This window comes from Electrophorus electricus, chromosome 12 (assembly GCF_013358815.1).
Source record: "Electrophorus electricus isolate fEleEle1 chromosome 12, fEleEle1.pri, whole genome shotgun sequence".
Classification (NCBI taxonomy): Eukaryota; Metazoa; Chordata; class Actinopteri; order Gymnotiformes; family Gymnotidae; genus Electrophorus; species Electrophorus electricus.
The window spans coordinates 3792213-3808487 of record NC_049546.1 but is presented as its reverse complement, the minus strand read 5'-3'; the positions used below and the strand labels follow the sequence as shown (position 1 = coordinate 3808487).

Below are 16275 nucleotides of genomic sequence, written 5' to 3'. Positions count from 1 at the left end.
GCAGGGTTTCTTGGTTTTATCATCTCCCTAATTACCAGATCAGCAGCCATTTTATTAGATACAACTACTTCCACTTACATGATTTATTCACATTGAACATGTTTCTGAATTCAAATCCTTTACGTTTAACATTTCTTTGAACCAATCTCTGCCATGTGATGTCATTACAGTGAAACTCTACCTCCCTACTAATGAAACCTCCATCCAAAAATCACAAGCTGTTTTCTTCCCAAAGAGGTAGCATAGTTTGAACTAATTCCAGCAGAATTAGATGCATTTGAGATTGCAAAGTTATGTTAATTAATTTATTTATTGTAGTTTACTTACTAGCCAGTTTTATGCATAAGTAGCTTACTTAATCTAAGCCATTTTTAAAATCCCCTCAAAATCAAAGCATTATTGCTGCACTGTCCATCAAACAAAATAGTGTGCATGGTACTGGTTGCTGGGTCAAACCCCACCACTGCCAAGTTGCCACTGTTGGGCCCCTGAGCAAGGCCCTTAACCCTCAATTGCTCAAGTTGTACTCATTCATAGTTGTAAGTTGCTTTGTATAAAAGCTTCAGCTAAATGCTGTAAATGTACATTAGCAAAGTGAGTTGATATTGGTGGAGCTAAACTCCACTCAATCAATATCTAATAAAATGGCCAGTGAGCATAGAAGGTAGGTGTACATAAACTGGCAACTTGCTATATATACGCTCACTAATTTCTACTGAATTTTCTATCGTTACTAATAGGAATGTTAAATTAACAATATAATGCTTATAATTCTGACATACCTGTGAGTGAATGTGTCAGCTGATACACCTACATGAATGCTGTCTTTCAAATATTCAGTCTCTGCTCTGGTTGCTGAATATAAGAAACTGATGTTTTCCAAGCTATCTGTTTTCCTTGGAACATCTTTGCTTCATTTGGTGCTATAAAGCATGTAACACTAATGTACACACTAATCGCATGATTACTGTGCTTAAACTGAACTATGTAAACCATCATTTTAATCTTAGGTCAATTTGAGGTCTGATCCCTGGACCTGGATTCCCATGCACTGCAGTGAGTTTCTTTGTGTGCCAACACGCTTCATCTGACCAAATCAGTTCCAAGCTTTTATCAGAATTGAGCATTTTTCGAACAGGGAGGACTGCATGACAGGGGTGCTCAGGATTGAGGGTTCAGTTACTACTGCTGTTAATGCGTATTCTAAACTACACGCCTATGCTTTGCAATTTTTTAAAAATATCATATTTCATGTCTTCTGTGCAAGATAACAATGTGACTAGACATTGTTACAATATTGTTTTACACCCCATTTACAGCAACAACAGAGGAACGATAACCACTGTATGTGAAGTTGTTAAAATTGCCTATAGATTGCAGGTGGTACATTGCTCACCTGTTCCATGCCGGACATAACTGTATTTATCGAAGTAGAACAACATGAAAAGTTGTAGCTTTTTACAGTATCAAAGAAGTTACAGTAACAAAGCAGCTAGTGTCTAGCTTCTTGGGTTACTTATACTGTTATTCAATTTACATGTTTTGGTGGGTTTTTTCCCTGGTTTCTCTTTGCCCTTTCTGTTAATATATGGTTTCCCTGCGTTGTGTAGCATTTCTTGTTTCATTTTCAGCTCTTTTTCTCCCTATATTTAAAACTATGTACTGGAGCGACTACAAAATGGAACGCATAGGCGTGAAAACTCATGAAAAGGTGTCAAGCTGATGGCGAATTGAGGAATATACAGTGGAGCTGATGAGCAGATAACATATTTAACATATTTGATATAACATATTTGACATTCTGTGTTGTACTCCACTACAAAGGTCACCTTTCTTAATGCCTGCTTATTTCTGGGAAGAAATGAAAGATTATTTTACACTGTTGGGCTTGTCTTATGGTGAATTTAGAGCTTTAATCACAGAATTTCCACTAGTAATATCTAATTGAAACTACTTGTCCTAGCTACTATTAACTGACAACTTATAAAGTGAAACTAATTTTGGAGCTTTGGAAAGCTGCAGTTGACTTCACAACTGAAATAAAGAAGATATCCCTCTAGTTGCTGCTCTCTCTTCCTGCACTGACTGCATTACTGGGCATTCACATGTTAAAGCCAAGTGCACTGTGGTATTTTAAAATGATAGTCATTTGACTACAGGATGATAACACTTAATGATGCACAATCCTCTGCAACATATAACAACACATATTTACTTCAACATCTAATGAAAATAAATTGCAAAATTATATTTAACTTTTATGGAAACAAGAGGACTACTGACTATACTCCTACAAAGTTGCTTGTAATCCATTAATGTTTCTAATGTTTCTAGGTCATAAATGGACATGCTTCTCCTTTGTAGTATAATTAATTCCCTATGTCTGCAGACACCACACAGCAATATCTGTCTTCAGTAGCTTCAGTTCACATATCCGTGACAGACTACAGAGATTACATTAAATTATTGATGGGTGAACTTCATGTTATTTAAGCCAGTGATACACTGAGATTTTAGACACTTGCCTCTAAAGATCAAAAACTAGGTCAATATTCTTAGAGTCATGTCAGTCATAACAACCACGTCAGTAATATCATGGTGAATCAAGACATATTACACATGTCAAGAATGTTTATATGACATACTACTACCTCCATAATCCATCTAGGCTACAGGACAGGTCTCTCCAGTGCCTACTGTGAGAAATTTGTACATGTTTTTGTTATCAACTAGATTGCATTATCTCCATCTGAGGAAGTTACATTTTTTCCTCTTTGGTTAGCAAGATAGTTAAAAGAAGTTTCTTTTAACTGTACTTTTTGACTAAATATAATCTGCAGTCCGCATCGAGTTGTCATGATTGTCCACCTTCCTAGAGTCCATGCCTCTATAGTTTCCCTGTCTCATGTCTTTGTTTTGCTGTACTTCCTTACTGTGGTTCCGTTCCTTAGTTTTGTTTTCTCCATCGCTCATGATCTGCCCCAGTGTCTTGTTTAACTCCTAGCCCTTGTTTTACATAGTGTACTTTTGTTTCACTTAGTTTATCATATCTTCCCGAACTTTACATGTTGGTAATTTAATCCTGGACTGTTACAATGATGCTGACTCTGGATTTGCCCTTAATATATCTCGCTTTTCATCAATATTAATCAATATTCAACAAGGCAGAATGCATATGATGCCATTATTACCTATATTATGTCTATCAAAAAAACCCTATCCAAATTTATAAGATATCCAAATATCACAGGTTTGTAATAGAGTGCATTGGGTACTATAGAGTTCAAACCTTGAATGCCTGGTTGAGTCATGAGGTAGAGGAATGCTGTTAGGAGAGTGTTGGAGGTGGTGTCTATCCCAGCAAACTGCAGGTCTACCACATACCTCATGAGTTGTTTCTCATCAAAGAAGGATCGACCACCTACTTTCTATTTAAACAAGACATCATAAGACTATACATGATTATGTATAGTATCTATTTGGATGCAAGAAATAATTGATATGGGAGAAGTAACAATAAAAATGAAATGAGGAAGTGTCTGTAAGAAATCTGCAAGATCTGCAAGAAAATGATTCATCACAGCACTGTTATGTTACTACAGTGTTACTGCTACTGTTTTCAAAAGTACTAGTGCAAACTGCTGATGCAGTGACTTACCATTCCCCAAGGTCCATTGCTAATCTTTGAGTTTTCAGTGACACATCGAATAAAGTCTTTATGGGTTTTGTCCTCATAGTCAAGACGAGTGCCAAATAAAACCAAGTAGATAATATTTGATGCAGCATCATGGAACAAAGTCTTAGCATTCATGGAGCCTCCTGTGTATACACAACACATTCACAAATGTGCTTTTGTAGCATTACTGAGCAACTGTCAGCAGCTAAGAACACCTTGTAACACCGTCACTTGGCTACATGGCTACATGGCTACAATACCAGAACATTTCTCCAAGCGTGCAACAATGTGTTCAGCCTCTCCCAGAATCCTCTTCTCCATAGACTGCTTCCCCAGGCCAAAGTTCCTCAGGGTCATGAGGGCAAAGCAACGGTGCTCCTTCCATGAAGGGCCATAGTCAGCAAATATGACTCCTGTCACATATAATCTTATATCAGTAACTGCCTTAAAGTTATTTATTTGTACCAAAGCTTAATCCATTTAATCAATACAAGAACAAAAATAGACTTCACCTTTGCCTTTCGATAAATGGTTGGTTAAGGAGTTCTCTGGGCGTCCAGAAAAGTCCACAGCATTGGTTACCAAAGCCTCCTTTACAGCCTTCAAACCATTAAGAACCACTGCCAGTCTTCCTCCAATATACAGGCTGTAAACATTCCCATAGCGCTGAGTCAACTAAAAACATACATTGCAAGAAGTAGAAAAAAAACCCTGTTCAGACAAAATGTTGCCTTTTCGTGCTTAAAGAGTCATCATATTTCCATATATGAACTGCCATGCTGTGGATTTGTGCAATTCCTCTGTATATATCATACACACACACACACACACACACACACACACACACACACACACAAACACACACACAAATATTCTTTGACCCAAAAAATAGCTATTTGCAAAAGTGGGAGCCATGGTTTGTGGCTACATTCGGTTTTAGTGTATAAAAAATCTGTCTTGTCATGGTTTAGATTAATACACTTTGACCACACCACTCATTAAGACACAATTTCTGCTTTAACTATATGGTATGAATGTTTTATAAACAATAAGGCAGAAACAAACAATTTGAAGTAATGGTAACAATTTTGTGAGTGATAAATATATTTTGTTACAATCAAGCTCATCTTTAAGAGGAAATGTACCTTTCAAAGGATTGGAGGTAATCAGGTGAAACAGGTTCCTAAATATAGGTAGCGGTCGTGGTCCAGGAGGGAAGTTCTTGGGCCTCTGGATTCTGATGAAGACGAAGAGCAAGATACAAATCCAAAAAAGAACCAAAGAAACCAGCATGATGTCAGTTCCACTGCTTTCCACACAGTCCACCTCAGACCTGAGTCCCACTAACTACCTTCTCACCATCTTGGCAGACTGCCAGCTGTCACTTTTCTAACCAACATCTCATCGACCAGTCAGCTGAACAAACTGAAGCACAAAGCTTTTGAACGAGTATTTTGGACACACATGTAAATTATACTACCACAGCAATTGCATAGTGGATTTACATTATGGGAGGGAAATAACTATTGTCTGGTAATAGTCAATGTGTTCTCCAAATGGATTGAGGTTTTCCCAATGGCAAAGAAAGACTCTGATTCTGTTGCAAAAGCGCTTTTGAGAGATATAATTCCAAGATGGGGTATACCTAGAAAGATATCTAGTGACAATGATACACCTTTTGTAAGTGAAGCATTGGGGGGAAAATTTCTGTGAATAGTTTTAAAACAGCATTGTGCTTACCACCCAGCTAGTGCAGGAGCAATAGAGAGGAAAAATGGCACCTTAAAGAATAAAATGAAACACGGCTAGGATGGACTAAGGTCCTCCCCATGGTACTCATGCAAAAGAGACTACACATTAGACCAAAACACAGGCTAAGCCCATTTGAAATGTTGTTCAGATGACCACCCAACACTGGAATAGGACCTGCGAAACCTTGCATATCTGACCTACCCACATGTGATGATGCTATGCTGAACTATTGCGCAACCCTACCAGCTCCAGCAACAGGACCACTACACGACCTGAAACTCAGGGACTGGGTGGTAATCAAAGCTTTCCGAAGAACAAGGTGGAACAAGCCTAGGTGGACTGGACCATTTCAAGTACTGCTTACAACACACACAGCAGTGAAGACAGCGGGAAGAACCATGTGGGTCCACACCAGTCACTGCAGGAGAGTCCCTGAACCAGCTGAACAACCTGAATCAGAAGAACCAAGTCAGCCAGACCAATAGATAAGGTAGACCTGTTAACAACTAGCCTCGGGTACCACTAAGCCCTGGTGAGGTGGGAAGAGTGCAGATTGGGTATACCCGCACTCTGAGCACCAACAAACATCAACAAGGGCAAGGTTCTACCCTAAATGGTTCACACTTAAGATCTGGCCTTTTGTGAAATAAGACCTAGTGTCCAGACACATTTCCATTGATAAGTATTACAACAAATAACTATGGTATCCCCACAACAGCTGATAATTCTGCTTGCCTTGTTAGTGTACCTTATGAGCCAAAAGGGAGTGATGAGCAGATTTTACACACCTCAAAATACAGTAGGTGACCTGTGAAACCCCGATAAAAAAATAGTTGTATTAAAAGAGGGAGAAACAGGACTGTTCATCTGCAAGGTTATCAAGGTAAGTGCTAAGGTTTATGGGTATATAGGTTACAACAAGTATATGTGTAGTCACCCTTGCCACGATTGGAGTCAGGTCACAAGAGACATAACATATGGGTATAGTGAGGTGCAGGTCAGTGAGAAAGATGGAAATACCATCCAGGTAAAGTGGACAAATCCGAGGATGACCTATATATTGGTGCTGTGTTGAATGAACTGGCAGAGATTATTGCTTGGAGGTGACATTGATAGTGACCCCAGAGTCCTCCCCAGATCATGAGGCATTGACTGATAAGGATGAACCTCAGCAACATGAAAATGAAAATGAAAATGAAGATGAAATAAGGGTTGAAGCATTATCAGTTATAGTCCCAGAACACACCCAAAGCAGCCAAGGCATGCTATATCACAATGTCATGGCAATATGGCCTGCGCTTTGGCAGTACTGGAGAAGGAAGCATCACCATTTACTGGTGATTGCTGGGTATGTCAGGCTCTGTCACAAAGATGGAGCATGGTACCCCTCACATACAAATTAGTGCAGAATGTCACTCTGGCATCTAACCATTTGGTACCTGAGTCAATGATGAATCTCATCACCTTTGGCCATCAGATAATAATCAGACTATTAGTGATCCAGTAGATGTCACAACAAAAGGTGAGTTATATCAAAATAACCACAGCAGATTTGAGATCCCCTGGAGACATGGGGAGACTTGCCTATGCTCCAGCAACCCTCAAGGGACTCAGGTGGAGGTTTCAAAGTGTACAACATCATTATTGCTGAATGGTACTACGAGCAAGTGTAGGGCCAAGGTCAACAATGCTACCATTCAGGTCATCTGCAACATCTCACTCATTCCAACTATCAGATTTATGTGGGCATGTGGAGGACATGCTTAATTAGAACTACCTAAAACCTGGTATGGATGCAGTTGTCCAGTTGTTATTGTACCGTCTTACTGCCTATTTACTGAAAACACACCCTAGGGGGTTGGTACTACACACAAATCTAAGAGGTCTCTTACGACTGAAATGCCTGAATAGTATCAGGGTTGCCATCTTTGGGATCCTTGGACAAGGCCATGGGCTGTAACAGGGTGGTCCTTGCCCCGTTTGAGAAAATGAATGGACTAGCATGGCAGATATTAGCCCTAGCAAATGAGACAGAATCAGCCCTAAAACTGCTGAATGACAAATTGAGTGCTATGCGCACCGCAGTAATACAACACAGGCTTGCATTAGACATTCTCCTTGCTAAGAAGAAGGGCGGTGTTTGCAAACTTTTTGAGACTTTGTGTTGTTTCTTTATTCCAGACAATCACAATGACCTCATTTAAATTATCGAGCATATGATACAGAAGATTCAAACACCCAGAGACACTGGAGAAACAGGCTTTGCCTGGCTTGGCAGCATCATCAGGAAATGGGGGTCTTGGCTAGTCACCATGCTATTGCCTGTAGTGGTGGTTGTCACATTGCTCCTACTGTATTAACCCTGCATCTTTTTGCTGATTAGGCAGTGCATGACCAGGTCAACAAAAGGTATGGTAGGAGATAGTTATCAACTAGTCAAGATCAGTCCAGAGGACATTCCAGACTGTCCACCCCATCCAACGGAAGACTACAATCCACCCTTTGCTGATATCCCTGATGAAAAAACTCCCAATTACTCTGTAAAATGGACAAATTCTGTTTAGAAATGTGTAAATGCAGTGTATTTCAGTCCTTCCAGCTTGCCGTCACACAGAGGCCCTTTCCCTCACACAAACAGCCATAGCCTTCTTCAGTGTATAGTTTATGACATGATAAGTTGAATCAGACTGAATTCTTATTATTGATGTGAATTTCTGTACTCTTTTTTTCTGTTAGATGTTTGTTATCTTAAAACGATAAAAGGGGGGAAATGTGGAAGAAATTCATATATAATGAGTCAAATATGTTGAGATTGACTTTAACGCGTACTGTCTTAGTTTGTGTATTGTGTTTAATTGTGCCAGTAAGTAGAAACCTTTTGCAGAATTTAAAATCAGACCCTGAAGCTGTCTGCAGGTGTTTCTCCTTGATACAGAACAAAAGTGTTATTGGTATTGAAGCTACATGCCAGTAGATAAGACTAAACCAGTTAGATCAAGGCTTTTCTGTATCTTTTAATGGGCGCCTTACTCACAACAGACAGAGTGTGCTTTCATCACTTTCCCGATGCTTTCACCTCTTCTCTTCTGCTAAATAAATCTTCTTTGAACACGTAAGGATGACTCTGACTCTTTATTAGAGATTACCACGACAGTATACAAGATGGCCCAAGAAGATCCCGGAACTAGAGGCCTTCTGAAAAGAAGCGTGGGAAAAAGTTCCAAATGCAAGAACTGAAAGACTTTTAGCTGCTTACAAAAAGCATTTACAAAAAATATGCATTTGCCTCTGCCAAAGGGTTACTAATAATTCTGTTGTCATGATCGCTTCCTCCCTGGTGTCATGGTTCCCATGGCGACGCCTTCCCTTTTGTTTTCTTCCTTATCTTTGGTACATGTGCCTCCTTGTTTTGGTTTCAGTTTGTGTCTTGTTATCCCTTGTTAGTTTGTATATTTAAACCCTGTGTTTAGTACGAATAGTTACCCATTATTTTGGGTCTTTTCCTGCTTTGTTGCGTCTCTTGATCGTTTGCTATGGCTTTCGTTTGTATCTATTAGTTTCATCTTTCCCATTTCGTTTGTTCCCTGTGTTGTTCTGTTTATTTTAATTATTAAGCTCCTCCGTGCACTAGCATCCTGCCTCTCGCATTGTTACGCCGTTACATCTGTAAGGTGTTCAAACTGTTGCACAGGCCACATCGAGGATTTGGATTCATTTTTTATGTTGTAAAAGAGTGTAACTCTGTGTTTAACATTTGCTGAAAGTTATTTTATGCTTGAATAGCTACTGAGACTTTGTGCACTATTTCTCAAAAAAAGGGGGGGGGGGGAAGTAGCATTTGATCAAGGGTGCCCAAACTTTCGCATGCAGTTGTATATAAACACATGAATATCTCAAGAAACTTTTCGCGTTTATATTTACCTTTCTGAACACAGGCTCTCTGTTTCCCTTGCAAAGGTGAGGCAATCTTAGATTTTAATTTGTATTATAAGGAATTTTTAAAAGCATTGTTTTCATTTATTTGTTTATTTTAGTCAAATAAATCTAATAACTACATAAATATCTCTATGTGTTTAATTTTTTCTGCTTTTTTTTTTTCTTTCTTGCACTCCCCAATCTCTGTGTAGGGTGCATTGCCAGTTCATTGTCACTGCACCATGGTTCCTGCTAGACAAGTGCATATGACATGATCTTTGAATTTAGTTGCTTTCTGCCTGGTTTCTACCACTGGTTTCCAGCTTTTGCATAATCCTCCCACCAAGTTATTTTTGCGCCAGTGGAGGAAAGTGCGGCTATGTGTATAGTCTACCTAAATGGATGATGATGATGATGATGATGATATGGATGAATCATTGACGTGAAGGGCTTGAGAGCATTTAGGAGTCCAGTGTAGTGTGAGTTTAGTGTCCTTTACCAAACACCGGCATGACAGTTCATGCATATAATCTAAAAGGAAATCTGTGTTTTGCAGTTTAACCTCAAGGACATACAGAGGTTTCAGCATAGACAGATTTCGTGTGGGACACGTGTCAAGGCCTAGCACTACTGAAGCACCAGTGAACATTCCCCACCCTCCACTCTGCAAGGGGCACATCAAAAATCAGATTGATTTGTAATCCCAGAATGATCCGGGTTATGCTCCACAGAGAGAATCCACCACATAGAGGCAGCTTTGTTTAAAATGAATTTAGTAGGATCTCTGATACACCAGGTCACTAGGTGTCAGTATAATGGCTGCAAAAAATGAAAGGTTAAATGCAACAAGCAGGTTATAATTATTACTGCTATGTACATTTACACTTCCAGAACTCTCACCAGCAGAAGATTTAAGAAGGCTTCAGATGTACTGAGAGTCATGAAGCGTGACTCGTGAACAGCATGTTGTGTCTGTCTTCAAAAGATGCCTGAACGTTTCCATCCAGAACCTCTGTAATAATGAAATATTCCAATGCATAGTTTACATTATGTATTTCTTGTAGTGAAACGTAGTGTGTCAAATCAAAAGACAGGAACCTTTTCATGTTTTTGTTTGCCTTTCTGGACACAGGTCTCTTAGCTCCCTTGCAAAAGTGAGGCCATCTTAGAATTTAATTTGTATTATATTTAATTTTTAAAAGCATTGTTTTCATTTATTTGTTTATTTTAGTTGAAGAAATCTAATTAACCCCAAAATACTTCACAAAATACTGGGGTTCCCTGGGTGGGAAATCTTTTTAAGTAGGGCCCAATCTGATTGGATCAGTCAAGTTAACCTGTCTAGACTACTCTTTTGCTGTTTGCCTGCTTAATTTAACAAAAAGATGTTGTGTTCACACTACCTACAAAACGATAAGGATTACAGACTGGTGGTTAGAGTGTTGCGATCATCATCCAGCTGATCTTTTTGTCATTAACCCTGATCAGTGGTAACCATCACATTTTCTGCATGCTAGGAGATTAGTGGGTAGGTGCAATATTACATTATTATTATTATTATTATTACTGATAATACTAATTAGATTTGCCAAAATTGCGATTTGGCTGATGTTTCTTCATGGACATTGATATAGCCTGCAGCTAATGTTACTTCTAACCATTAGCATTTAATGACCTAGCAAACGATCTTATGGTTGCCACCCATATAGCAACAAAATGCAGACAAAAGGGAATTTTGGGTGCACTTTATATAATCTCCACTAGAGGTCAAGTCCATGACAAGGGAAACATTACAGACACATAAGGAAGTGAGACCGCTTCAGAACAGTTTATGAATTTGGACAACACTAGCGTTTGCTGGAAATATATCACTGTGACCTTTTGTTGCATAAATCTTCCAGCATTTAGTTTTAAATAATATCTGGCTCTACAGATATGCCCATGTTCCTATTTGAAATATCAGCAGTTATTCCAGACATAAAATCAAATTACAAAGGGTTAGATAAAATGGTTCATCTGATATTTGGAAGTCACACTGTACAAAAATATTATGCAAACATGTGAAAAATTGAAAATTAAGGTAACCAAACAACAAAACCTTTCCCTGACCCAGTAAAAGCAACAGCTATTTGCAAAAGAAGTCTTTGGTGGGGGTTGTGTTAACTGTTTCATCATGCTTGATCATGTGTTGCTTATATTAGCTGTTTGGTATTAAACTTTTTACAAACAATAAACCACAACTTGAACCATGTAAAGTAAGGTCAAGGTTATTAAAATTGCATCAATAACAAAAACACATATTATGTCTGTATTGCATTCAGAGTCTTTCAAAGGATTAACTATTTACATATGAAAGAGGTTGTTGAATAATGGTGGCGTCAGGGCCCAGGGGAAAGCTCACTTTTGATATGAGTCCCCCTAATAAACCCTGTTGCTAGTAAGCCGATGTGATGATAAAACTTTTATATCTGCAGTCACATCACCAAGTCAGCAGAGTGCGCAGAGTACACACAAGGAGCGCAGGAGAAGATAATTTTTTTATTACTCAGATATACGGCTAAAATAATGAGGCACAGACCAAAGAGTGGAAGAGTATTCCATTTTTGCTTCCACCAGAGTCTAAGTATAAAGAAAACTCTTTTAGGTGGTTTGTTTGCTAAATGCAACTACTAGAAGCATCCTTGAGCCAAACAGTGCTGTCAACTCAAGTTTAAGTGAAAACATAATGAAACATAAAACAACTTTTTAAGATAAGGCAAATGCTTCAAAAATTAAAGCAGTGATATTACTTCCTTTTGTAGGACTAACTGTGTTCAGCTGAAAGTTCTTGCGCCTTGGGATTTTGATAAAGAAGATGAAGATCAAGATATGCATTCAAAGCAGTAGCAAGCATTTTCACTACCCATCTTTTGTGCGAGTCCCCCCAATAAACTGTCTTCCGAACCCTGTTGACGGACTGTCATTGTGATGGTCAATATGGATAGTGATTTTATTTCTCAGCTACAATACTGGAATAATGGGATAGTTAAAAGTATAGCCCATCAGTGAGGCTGGGTGCATGTGTGTGCATACATATCGGTTAATGAATAAATCCATAGCAAACAATTCAAAGGGAAGACTGTAAAGCAAGTATACATAGACAGGATCAGAACACATGTATATAACCTACTGTAGCAAGAGGGAGGCCTTACCCAGAACGAAGGCACAGGTTAATAGTGTTAGTAAATGATTCCATGATTGAAAACAGGTGCAACTGATGAAAGGAGGGAACCACGGTGCAGTGATTGTTCACGGAGCACATTATAACAGAGAACCAGTCTTCTCCATTGGCTGCCTGGATGAGGCATGCAAGCTGTACTTCTACTGCTGTATCAAAGGGGCCACTGGGACTGCCATTTCCACCATCACAGAGAGCTGCTCCCAGTGAACCACAAGGCACCAATGGGATGGAAAGCCACTATTCAGTGACGAGCCAAACCATCCCCATGCATGGGTGGTGTTGATTAAAGCTCACCTTTAGAGCGTTCTACCTTAAAAATGAGTTTGTGAGTGGAAATACAAGGTATTTGCACTAACAAGTACTGTGCCTCACTTAGGCAAATGTTTGTTTCCCTTGAGGAATGTGCCACTTTCCCATTGTTGACAAGTCAGTGATTAAGTTATCCAAGAGAAGCCTGGCTGCAGGTAGTTTGGGATCTGAACAACAGCTAGCTCTGCTCCAAGAACTGCATTTCCCCCACAGACTCAGCAGACATCAGAACTCAGAGAGAATAGAGAACAAGCTGTATGAGAAACTGAGGCATCGAGAGGAGGACCTTGCTTACACTTACCTGCTGTGGCCGTTTGTTTGAGGTTGTGAAGACCTATGCCAGTTAGTGCAGTGTTGGCTGTTATTGTTTTTGTTTTCAGCTGTCACCTGGCAGCAGTGGGAGTCAGTAGCAAGGTTGCATGTTTGTTTTGTTTGTGTATGTGTATAATTCATTCAATTATAAAATGCTAAAATAGAATCACTGTCTCTTGCATATCCCTCACCAGCTGGAAGCTGAATAAATAAATTGATTTGACTGCAGATAAAATTCCATTAGAAATGTATTAGATATACAGACAATAATAATATCACTATTACCACTGAAACAGGTGGCTGATGGACTACATAACATGAACATTATCAGATTTTACAGCTGGTGTCTGGACCTGATTGAAAAAGTGTGTTTTCTGTGTTTATATGTATGCTTATCTACTATGGCTGGGGCTTAAGTTTTCATGTCAGACAAGAGAAGTTTCATTTGATAAAACTCAGAAGTCCATAAAAGCAAATTTGAAGTGATTATGATTTATTTTTAACCTGATGAAATCCTATGCAGGCAAAAAAAGAAAGTTTAATCATTTCTACATTTCTCCAGGTATCTGTCTCAGCCTGACCCCCATCCTGTATGGCTTGGGTGTGACTGTGATTCCATATACAGGAGTGAAGTCTGGTTCTCCTGCATCTTCAGGCCAGACAAACTGGAACCGGCGCAGCAGGGTGACCAAGATGAGGAACAGCTCCATGCGAGCAAGGCCCTCACCAAGACACATCCGAGGCCCTACACACACAAACACACACACAATAAATCAGGGCAAACAAACTGAAATACAATTTATTATGTTTCCTGCAGTATAGAAGTACACTGTCCAAAACTCTCACCAGCAGAAAAGGGTAAAAAGGCCTCAGGTTTCTCAAACTGTCCCTGCTCATTCAGGAAGTTGGCTGGGTTGAACTCATGTGGAAACTTCCACTGGCCTTCCTCACTCAGTATTGAGGAGAGATTGGGGATGATGAGAGTGCCCTGGAACATGGAGAAAAACAAGCAAAGAAAGAAATAAGCATGTGACACAAATAAGTAAAAGGATGGAAAGTAACTCATTCTCACCTTTGGGATGCTGTAGCCCATGAGTTGAGTATCTCTCGTGGTACAGTGGAACACACTCAGAGGGACGGTGTCTGCGATGCGCTGAGACTCATGAATCACAGCCTGTGTGTATGGCATGTTGTGTCTGTCCTCAAAAGACGCCTGAGCTTTTCCCTTCAGAACCTCATCGATCTCCTGCTGGCATTTCTCTAAAAACACAAGCCAGAGGACATTATTCTGGTACATTCTCTCCACTACCATTTAATTTGACATGTCTTCCATTACAAGAAACACATATTGCAAACTAGATGCCTTGGAATGCTTCACTAATACAGAGTTTCAGTACAATTCACACTGTTATAGTACAGGAACTGTAGGCCCTTATTTATTTAAATAGTAATATAATCTTTATTATATTGTATTTATACAGTTACTCACTGCAAGCACTATTGTAATACTGTTGGAATTAAACACTTTATATATATATATATATATATATATATATATATATATATATATATATATTTATTAAAATGACTAAATTACTAAATTAAAATCCATATCTTTATCATCAGCCTGGATTACTGCTTGCTAGTCAACTGGAGATGTTAGTGACTAGTGCTATAAAATTCACTATTGAAAATTTAACTTTGTAGGTGTGTGTTTCTAACAGTTATTTTGATTAAGCACAACAATTTTATATTCACAGTTTATGTGTAAAATTGTGTTTCCAAGCACATATTGTCAGCCACTCTCTACACTGTTAATCACTTGTCTGGTTTTGGTTATAGGGTCAGTACAAATCAAATATTAACTAGGTGGAGAACTACTGCCCACCAAGCAGCATCAGTGAAACAGTAGTGTATATATCAGTGTATATGAACCAAGAGAGCTTAGGTTTGTGTGTCCACTACTAAGCCAATGATACCAGATAATCATTACACTGTTTATTTGTATAACTGTGTAACGTAAAGTTGAATTGAACTGAATATAATCAACACCGTTCTAGAAACATACAACAGAAGGCATATGGAGCTACTACTGCCTCTGTTGAATCTAGAAACACAGGCCATTAAGTATACTATACAAATAATATTAGCTGTTTAATGGAGTGCATTGGGTACTATAGAGTTCAGACCTTGAATGTCTGGATGAGTCATGAGGTAGAGGAATGCTGTTAGCAGGGTGTTGGAGGTGGTGTCTGTCCCAGCACCATGCAGGTCTATGACCATCCCCACAAGATGCTCCTCATCAAAAGAGCATCGACCCTCTTCTTCCTATTAAAAACAAGACATCATCCCTCTGATAGTATGACTTAGAAGATTATCTACTATTTATCTACATGGAAACTTAGAAAAATGATATGGAAAAAGAAAGTTTTCTTCAGTCAGTCACTTACTTTATTAAGCTGGTCTAGGTAGCAGTCGACAAAGTCTCTTTGCTCCCCTAATAGTCTTGTTGTGTTGTGCTTGTTTATCATGTCTGTCACCATTTGTTTAACTGTCCTGTAATTTTGAAAGGCCTTCTTAAAGGGAAGAGGAAGGGCTCTGACCACAGGAAGTGTATCATAGATCTAAGGGGACAGAGAAGCGGTCATCCCAGGACCACAGTTCCAAACGCCTTAATGCAAACGTTGTTTCGGCCATTACACTGACTCACCATTGACCAGGGTCCATTAACAATCTTTGCATTTTCAGTGAAGCATCGAACAAACTCTTTGAGAGTTTCATCCTCATAGTCGAAGCGCGTGCTGAATAATACCAGGTAGATGATATTTGATGCAGCATCATGGAACAAAGTCTTAGGATTCATATATGAGCCTACATATATGCACATTTGTGTTAAATGTGCTTTCATGACATTATTAAGCAGCTGTGATCAATAAATAAGAAATATTTTAACACTTTTTTGATTTCACTTACGAGTCAGCGAGTAAAAAATTATTCAGGAGCAGGATTATAATACCTGTACACTTCTCCAAGCGTGCAACAATGTGTTCAGCCTCTCCCAGAATCCTCTTCTCCATAGACTGCTTCCCCA

The 16275-nt window shown here is 39.0% G+C and overlaps 2 protein-coding genes across 2 annotated transcripts in view; both read right to left on the bottom strand.

The window, feature by feature from the left end:
* Positions 1 to 2153: 2153 nt before the first annotated feature.
* On the bottom strand, positions 2154 to 4969 carry LOC113583360 (cytochrome P450 2J6-like). The gene is made up of 7 exons (XM_035532351.1): positions 4822 to 4969; positions 4558 to 4568; positions 4189 to 4351; positions 3937 to 4089; positions 3659 to 3819; positions 3290 to 3428; positions 2154 to 2188 (listed from the first exon to the last, which is right to left on the bottom strand). The coding sequence occupies exons 1-7, from the start codon at positions 4967 to 4969 to the stop codon at positions 2154 to 2156; spliced, it is 810 nt and encodes a 269-aa protein (XP_035388244.1).
* Positions 4970 to 13656: 8687 nt separating this feature from the next.
* LOC113583359 (cytochrome P450 2J6-like) overlaps positions 13657 to 16275 on the bottom strand; it is a 4131-nt gene continuing 1512 nt past the window's right edge. The window contains exons 4-10 of the mRNA XM_027019664.2: positions 16201 to 16275; positions 15895 to 16055; positions 15635 to 15808; positions 15374 to 15512; positions 14257 to 14444; positions 14031 to 14172; positions 13657 to 13929 (exon numbers count right to left, since the gene is read on the bottom strand). The exon at positions 16201 to 16275 is cut by the window's right edge and continues 78 nt beyond it. Of these exons, the coding sequence (XP_026875465.2) occupies positions 13733 to 13929; positions 14031 to 14172; positions 14257 to 14444; positions 15374 to 15512; positions 15635 to 15808; positions 15895 to 16055; positions 16201 to 16275 (1076 nt within the window). The 3' untranslated portion in view covers positions 13657 to 13732. The remainder of the gene's footprint in view (positions 13930 to 14030; positions 14173 to 14256; positions 14445 to 15373; positions 15513 to 15634; positions 15809 to 15894; positions 16056 to 16200) is intronic.